The sequence below is a fragment of the Engraulis encrasicolus genome, chromosome 16 (genome assembly GCF_034702125.1).
Source record: "Engraulis encrasicolus isolate BLACKSEA-1 chromosome 16, IST_EnEncr_1.0, whole genome shotgun sequence".
Taxonomy (NCBI): Eukaryota; Metazoa; Chordata; class Actinopteri; order Clupeiformes; family Engraulidae; genus Engraulis; species Engraulis encrasicolus.
In genome coordinates, this window is record NC_085872.1 from 54,179,808 (window position 1) to 54,187,307 (window position 7,500).

The window sequence follows — 7,500 nt, forward strand, 5'->3', positions numbered from 1 at the left end:
GGTTTCGTAGTATTTTATTCCATTGAAATCCATTGTAAAACACTGCCATTGAACTACAAAAATGGCCTCTTCAGGTAGCTTAGGTATTAGCTAGCCCTGCATGATTCTTTTTTTTAGCTAGGTGAGGAGCTGGGTTATGGTTGGTTCCCAAGACAGGGCGTGTATTTCATTACATTTGTGTGACGTGGTCACTGGTTATGGTGGATTGATTCGGTGTAATCAGTTCTTTCGATTCTTTAAGAGTGTGGGTTTTTGAACATTCTATAAAAAAGAATGTGCTCTATAGCAATGCAAGATTCTAAAATTCCAAATTGTATTGTATGGCGCCCAGAATTCTATAGAACTTTCACTGCCCGAAGATTCCCGTCACACCGGTGTGACAGTACACTCTTAAAGGTTTTAATGAATGTCTTTTTTATTCTTTTTGTTTCTTTAAAAAAAAAATCTTTTAGGTGAGTGAGGAGCTAGGTTACGGTTCGTTTCCAAGAGAGGGGGCGTGTATTTCATTACATTAGTGCCAATTGGTGGATTGATTCGATGTGATTCGGTGAATCAGTTCTTTTGATTATTAACGAAAAGTTCTTTTTATTTCTTTTTTTTGTTGTGTTTTAGGTGGGCGAGGATCTAGGTTACGGTTCATTCCTGCTAATTGATTTGATGTGATTGAATCAGTTCTTTTGATTATTAACGAACAGTTCTTCTTTTTTATTCTTTTTGTTGTTGTTTTTTAGGTGGGCGAGGAGCTGGGTTACGGTTCGTTCCTGAGAGAGGGTGTGTACTGCGTGCTGGGGGGACCCTCCTTCGAGACCATCGCAGAGTGCCGAATGTTGAACAGGCTGGGAGCGGACGCAGTGGGTAAGCCAATCAGGGCAAATCATCCTGTGTGAAGCATCATGGGAAATGTAGTTTATAAAAAAAGACTGAACCCCATTATAAAACGTGGCTGTTCAACTACAAAAAAATCACCATATTGGCCATTGTAGGCCTAATTGCACCATAAAGAAGTTGTTTAAGATGTTGACTAAGCAGGTTGTGTGCATTGAGCACTGTGTGCTGAGGAGTGCTGTGTTGCAATGAGTTCCAGCTTTCATTATTACTATAAGTCAGATTTCCTTCCTCTGTTTGTACTGAATACAGTACGAGGTCATAGTAGTGCGAAACTGAGTCTTCACCCCCTCCCTCATATCCAAATCCCCTCTCTCCCTCTCTCCACCCCCCCTCTCTTTCCCTTTCTGTCTTTGTCTCTTAAGGGGTTGGTTTTAATGGCGTAGGGAAGGGTGGGTTGGAAGGATGTGGGAATATCTTATGGATGCTGAGATCAATAAAGGGATTTTAAATGTCAAATGTCTCTCTTTCTCTCTCCCTCTCTCTCTATCTCTCTCTCTCTCTCTCTCTCCTGAAGGCATGAGTACAGTTCATGAGGTCATAGTAGCGCGTCACCCTCTCTCTCTCTCTCTTTCTCTCTCCCTCTCTCTCTATCTCTCTCTCTCTCTCTCTCTCTCTCTCTCTCTCTCTCTCTCTCTCTCCTGAAGGCATGAGTACAGTTCATGAGGTCATCGTAGCGCGTCACTGCGGCATGCGAGTCTTCGCCCTCTCCCTCATCTCCAACCAGGCCGTCATGGACTACGAGAGCGAGGAGAGAGCCAACCACGAGGAAGTCCTTCAGGTATTGTAGTCTTTTCTTTTCCTTTTTCCCATCTCCCATCTCCCAACAAGTTTTCGGCATGTTGCACGTGAACAACGCTAGTCTACAGGTCCGTATCTTTCGTTTATTAACCCCCAACATCACCAATTGACTTGCATGGGTTGTTTTCCCCCACAAATGGGCGTAACGCACATGAAAAACGTCATGCCGTTCATGAGTATTTTCCCCATGGGGCACCTAAGTCACTCCCTCTACTTCCTGGTCCATGGGGCTGTAAGTTGCAAAAAATTGAATGGAAGTGAACGAGGCGGGTCGTGGTGGATTTGTGGTGCATAAGTGGAGGTCCAAGGTTTGAATTGGTGTTGAAAAACCCCTAATTTCAAGCCCAGTTTGAATGGAAGTGAACGAGGTGAGTTGTGGTGGATTTATGGTGCATACTGTAGGTGGAGATCCAAGGCTTGGATTGCTGTCGAAGAACCCAGTAATTAGTTTTTGACTCCCTCTGCCCCATGAAGCAGGAAGTAGAGGGCGTGACTTAAGTGCCCCATTGAAACCCATACTCATGAATGGCGTGATGTTTTCCATGTGCGTTACGCCCATTTGTGGGGGAAAACAACGAATGCAACTCAATTGGTGATGTAGACTAGCGTTGTTCACGCACAACATGCCGAAAACGTGTTGTGTTGCCGGCTGTTGAAATAATATAGCCAAACGGCCGTGGCTGAAGCATGGAATGTGTTCATTTAGGCTAGCCGATGTAGCATGTAAGTCAATGACACATTCGGTTTGTTTTCACCCATAAAGTGGCGTAACGCAAATTAAGAGCAAAGTACCCGGTTGGCCGTTCATGAGTATTATATGAGTAGAGTAGAGTAGAGTAGAGTAGACTTTATTGTCACTATATAAATATAGCGAGATTATGTTTAGTAGCAACCCACAAATGCCCACAAAATAAAAGATATATTAACAATAAATAAATAAAATCCATAAAAATCCATGTGCATCTCACAGTATCGATAGTCCTGAAGTATTGAGGGGGGGCAGGTGACGAATTGAGTTCAAGAGTCTAATGGCAGTAGGGTAAAAGCTGTCCTTCATTCTTGTAGTGCGGGCACGCAGAGTCCTAAAGCGCCTGCCAGATGGTAGCATGGTGAAGAGCCTGTGACCAGGGTGTGTGTGATCTTTAAGGATGTTTAATGCTCTGTTTGTGCAGCGTGTATGGTGGATCTCCTCAAGTGTGGGTAGTTGGCATCCAATGATTCTCTCTGCTGTTTTAATGATGCGCTGTAACATCTTCTTGTTGTCGTGTGTGCAGCTGGTGTACCAGGATGTAATGCTGTATGTAATTACTGATTCAATTGTACACCTGTAGAAGTTAGTGAGCAGATCTCGTGGTAGCTGGGCCTTCTTTAGAGTGCGAAGGAAATATAGCCTTTGGGATCCCTTTTTAGCCATTGCAGAGGTGTTGGCGCTCCATGACAAGTCCTCGCTGATGTGCACACCCAGGAATCTGAAGCTCTGTACAACCTCCACTGAGGCGTAAGATGTGGCTATTGAACTACAAAAATGGCCCCTTCAGGTAGCAGGTAAGGCAGTGTAATGTAATGTAATGTAATGTATCTAATTTCCCAGACTGGTGACGAGAGGGCTCAGCAGCTGGAGAAGTTCATCGCTACCTTCGTTTCCCGCCTGGAGGAACTTGGAGGAGGAGCGGCTAACGGGGCCAACGGCGCTAGCTGCTAACCTACACAGTGTAGTCTTGTCTCTCATTGAATCCAGTTACAATATGTGGTTTTTTAACTACAAAATTGGCCTCTTGATTTAGCCTAGCATGTAGTGCTTTCTCCCATTGACACCTTATCAAGACGTGGCTTTTGACAAAAAAAAAATGCCTCTTCAGTTAAAAGATCTAGCTGCTAACAAATCCGATTAAGGTGCCTCAATTTTGAAAATCCTGTTCTGCTTTTGCAGTATTTTTGTCCTTAGTACTAACATAACTCTCTTGTTAAATCTTAGAAAATTTGATACATTTTAAAGAGATCCTTAACAACTACAAGGATTAGCCTCGGCATATTCCTTTCCTACAACCTTTACACACCACCCAGCTTACAATTATTTGGTGTCAAAGACGCGTAACCTGGTGTACTCCTGAACCAGTTGTGTAGTATAATGGTGCATTCCAGTCCCAAATCCTCCTAGTAGGAGATCGCACTTATCCAACCTACTACGAAAAACGCTCTGGAACGCCAGTCGAAGTTGGAGCTCCAACTAGCGAGGTCGGGGTGACTCGCACTACTCCCACCTCAACAAATTGAAGTCGGATAATAATGGCGGTGCCCATGGAGCCGTTATTTAAAATGTCAATAAATAGTGAAACTCCATTTCTCTTTTGTGCAGCTGTTTCAGACACAGCCATTTTTACTCAGCATAAACTTTGTGTTCTTACATGATATTGTGTCAACATAAATGTAACATATGACAGAGTAATAACTATTATGGCTTTTTTGGCTCGTATCAAAACACCTCGCTAAAGTCAGCTGAACCGCGGCGGTTGCCATGGATGTAGAACTTCCACTTCAACTGTCAGGAACGGCAGCTGAAATATCCAGGTAGGATAAGTGCGATCTCCTACTAGGATGATTTGGGACTGGAATGCACCATAAGTACCTGATTACACTGCAGTGCCTGTTTTCAAAATAAGAGCCAGGTCTGTTGACATAAGTAAGATGTCAGGAAAAGGGAAAGTTTGTACAATTCACAAGTTAATTTTTTGTGTTGAAAATTGAATAGGCAGATGGGTCAAAGAAAGAACCACAAGTATTTGGGTGCCAAACAGAGAGTGCAAGACTGTTCTGTCTTTAGTCTGTAAGATTGTAAGAGTTGTTGTTGTGTCGTACGATCTACTAAAATGGCCTTTTGATATGTTGTTACATCCACTGTCTTAAAAGCCTGCTGAATTTCTGATATCATTCCATTTGTAGTATTTTCTCCCGTTGAAAGCCATTACAAGGTGTGGCTTCTGAACTACAACCATGGCCTCTTCAGGTAGCCTACTGAAAGGCAAACATCATATAGCACCCAAACACATACCACCCAGTCAATGAGGTCTTATTTATCTATACATTCGTTGGAAGGCTTTTGTTTTTGTTTTTCTGTTTTTTCTTTTTAACTATATTGCTATTTATTTATCTTCTTATTTGATACTGAGCCTTCAATACCATTTCTAGTCTTAATGTGGACAACTGTTGTTAGCAATGGCACTGTTACAGACGTGCCACAGGTCAGGGTTGCGTTTCTAAACAACAATGTTGCTAAGTACATTAGCTAGGGCTGTAACAATACACCCAACTCACGATTTGGTTCATATCACGATTTTTTACCCATGTTTCGGTAAATCACACAATTGTTTTTAAATGTTTGTATTTTTTTTTAATTAATTGATTTGCTGTCTTCCACATTTACCAACATTACCGATACTATTTCTTGTGTGTGTGTGTGTGTGTGTGTGGAGGTTTTATTTTTAATACTTTAATATTAGTCAAAATGGCCTCTCTTTTTATTGTCATTATTTATTTGCATTGTTTTTATTAGAAAACTATTTATAGACTCATCGAAAATGTAGTTCACCTACCAGTTTTTACTTGTCACTTGGTGTCATTTGAACACCAATGTCAACTCAGACCAAAGTTAAAACACTTTTGGTGTATTGAGTCATTACACGCACACGACTAGAAATCAAAGTGGCCACTGTAGTCTTTTCTGCCATTGAAACCCATTATGAGATGTAGCTATTGAACTACGAAAATGGCCTAACCAAGGGACCAACTGAACGAAATGAAGTCATATTTATATTGGTCGCAAACGGGTTTAGTTTTTAGTTTGGGTACTTTTCATTGTAGGTTTGGCAGTATGTCTTTATTCCACAAAATATAGTAGACCTTCTTACACTTACACATAACAATTAAGTCAGAACTCAAAGGTATAAGTTATATTAGGGGGAAAAGGGTCTGTTTGTTCGTTGTTTTTAATATATATTTATAGCTTTTATGTGTGCTTTAGTTAGTATGTTGTTTTGTTTTCATCCCAAATATCAACTGTAGAAGTTAAAAAATCAACTGTAAAACGGATTGGATGTTTCCACCCAAGCCCAGAGCCGTGGGAGTAAGAGGTAGGCTATTCTCATTAACCTCAGTGTTCCATTTTTACACCAAGATGGCGGCTGAAGGAGCCTTTTGACACACAGATCGCCATTGAAGTAGTTTGAAAATAGTTCCAGGAAGTGTTGAACACAGAAAGTGCAGTAACGTTAAATGCAATTCATTCAACTTGTTTTTTTCATCTTAGATTGTTATGTAGAGCTTCTGTAGAAAGCTGCTGCCCAGAACTATTTGAATCTCCATGAATCACGCCACCAACCGACTTCCTGTTGCCTGGTCGTCAAAACTCTGAATTTCATGGCTCTGTCCAAACAATAGCATCATATTCATGTTGATCGAAAAATATTGTTGAATTTTTTTTTTTCAAGGCTGTTTTAATATTTGCTTTTCTTAGTTTATTATTTGTAATGTATTGATAGTTTGAGTGTATGCCCACCAATACCCAATATACCGGAGGATGAAGAACACATTCAGCGTCACTTCAACAGTTGCTATTCTTACAGATTGAGTGTCTTCCCTGGCGTATCTTTTCTATATCATCCATTTATTCATGTAAACTCATAATTCAATATTCAGGAACTCAGATTTTTCATTTTTCATATTTATACTGGACGAAAAATTGGGTTTGTTTTGTTTTGGTTTTTAATGATATTGTAATTTTTAGTAGTTGTTTAGTTTAGTTTTTATTAGTCTGAATGTCCTGCACACTTGTAGTTTTATCACAAATGTCAGCTATAAACGTATATGTAACGCTTCAGAGGGTAATTCAACATACTCCACAACAGTCATATTTCTATCCTATTTATTTAAATTAAGTTTGAGGGTTTTTTTTTTCAAGTTGTATCGTTTTTGTTTTTACGATTAGAATATTTATAGTTTTCCGCATGGGCTTTTTGTTAGTATTGTGTCACGAATGTCAATTGAAAAGCAATTGCACACAAGTTAGATGTACACTTGGGTAACAATACTATAAGATTTTATTTGGATGGTTAATCACAACAAAGTTAGCCACTTGTGTAGTCTTTTCACCCATTCAAACTCATTATCGTGGCTATTGGACTACAAAGATGGCCTCTTCAGGTAGCCAATCGTAGTCAGGAAAAAGATAGAACTGAATTATGTAAATCAAGGGAAATGAGTGCATAATCACTTAAATGTAAAGAGGGTCAATGTTATAAGTTAGATATTCTTTTTTTATTAGCTATTTAAGACTTATTTATAGAATGCACATGCAACTTGCTTGATATACTGTTACGTTAGTGTTTTTCGAAAGATAATGCTGTCATGAAGAATGTCTTAATTGAGTACTATACACACTCAACACCGTCATGGCCAAGCAGTTAGCAACTTGCATTGCAACCTACAAAGTCGCTAACTTAGTTAGCAACGACGCTTTAAAAAAAATCAACGCATTCAAAGTTGCTAACTAGTTAACACTTATTCTTTCAAGAAACACACCCCTGGGTTGTGTTGAAATCTGTAGCAAATGAGTTTTTGCTCTTGTTTTGTTTGTTTGTTTTTGACGAGGTATACTGTCAAGATTTTACTGCCCTACAAAAGGCACAATGCAGTAACTATGCCAACATCGAAACTGAGAAAAATGCCTTCAAAGCCTTAATATTGGATGTAGTGGCTACGGCACATTCGACATAGCGATAGCTTGGATATAGTGGCTACGGCACATTCGACATAGCGATA

The 7,500-nt window shown here is 40.0% G+C and overlaps 1 protein-coding gene across 1 annotated transcript; it reads left to right on the top strand.

Moving 5' to 3' along the window:
* Window positions 1-454: 454 nt before the first annotated feature.
* On the top strand, window positions 455-3,860 carry LOC134465931 (purine nucleoside phosphorylase-like). The gene is made up of 4 exons (XM_063219833.1): window positions 455-547; window positions 732-855; window positions 1,533-1,666; window positions 3,278-3,860. Exons 2-4 carry the CDS (start codon window positions 825-827, stop codon window positions 3,386-3,388), a joined length of 276 nt encoding a protein of 91 aa, XP_063075903.1. The 5' UTR covers window positions 455-547; window positions 732-824; the 3' UTR covers window positions 3,389-3,860.
* Window positions 3,861-7,500: the final 3,640 nt, after the last annotated feature.

What these genes read in the sequence shown, in the direction of transcription:
- LOC134465931 (XM_063219833.1), top strand. Translation starts at nt 825, where the DNA reads ATGTTGAACAGGCTGGGAGCGGACGCAGTGG. An exon ending in GCTGGGAGCGGACGCAGTGG is followed by an intron (nt 856 to 1,532) that starts GTAAGCCAATCA and finishes TCTCTCCTGAAG; the next exon opens with GCATGAGTACAGTTCATGAG. An exon ending in ACCACGAGGAAGTCCTTCAG is followed by an intron (nt 1,667 to 3,277) that starts GTATTGTAGTCT and finishes CTAATTTCCCAG; the next exon opens with ACTGGTGACGAGAGGGCTCA.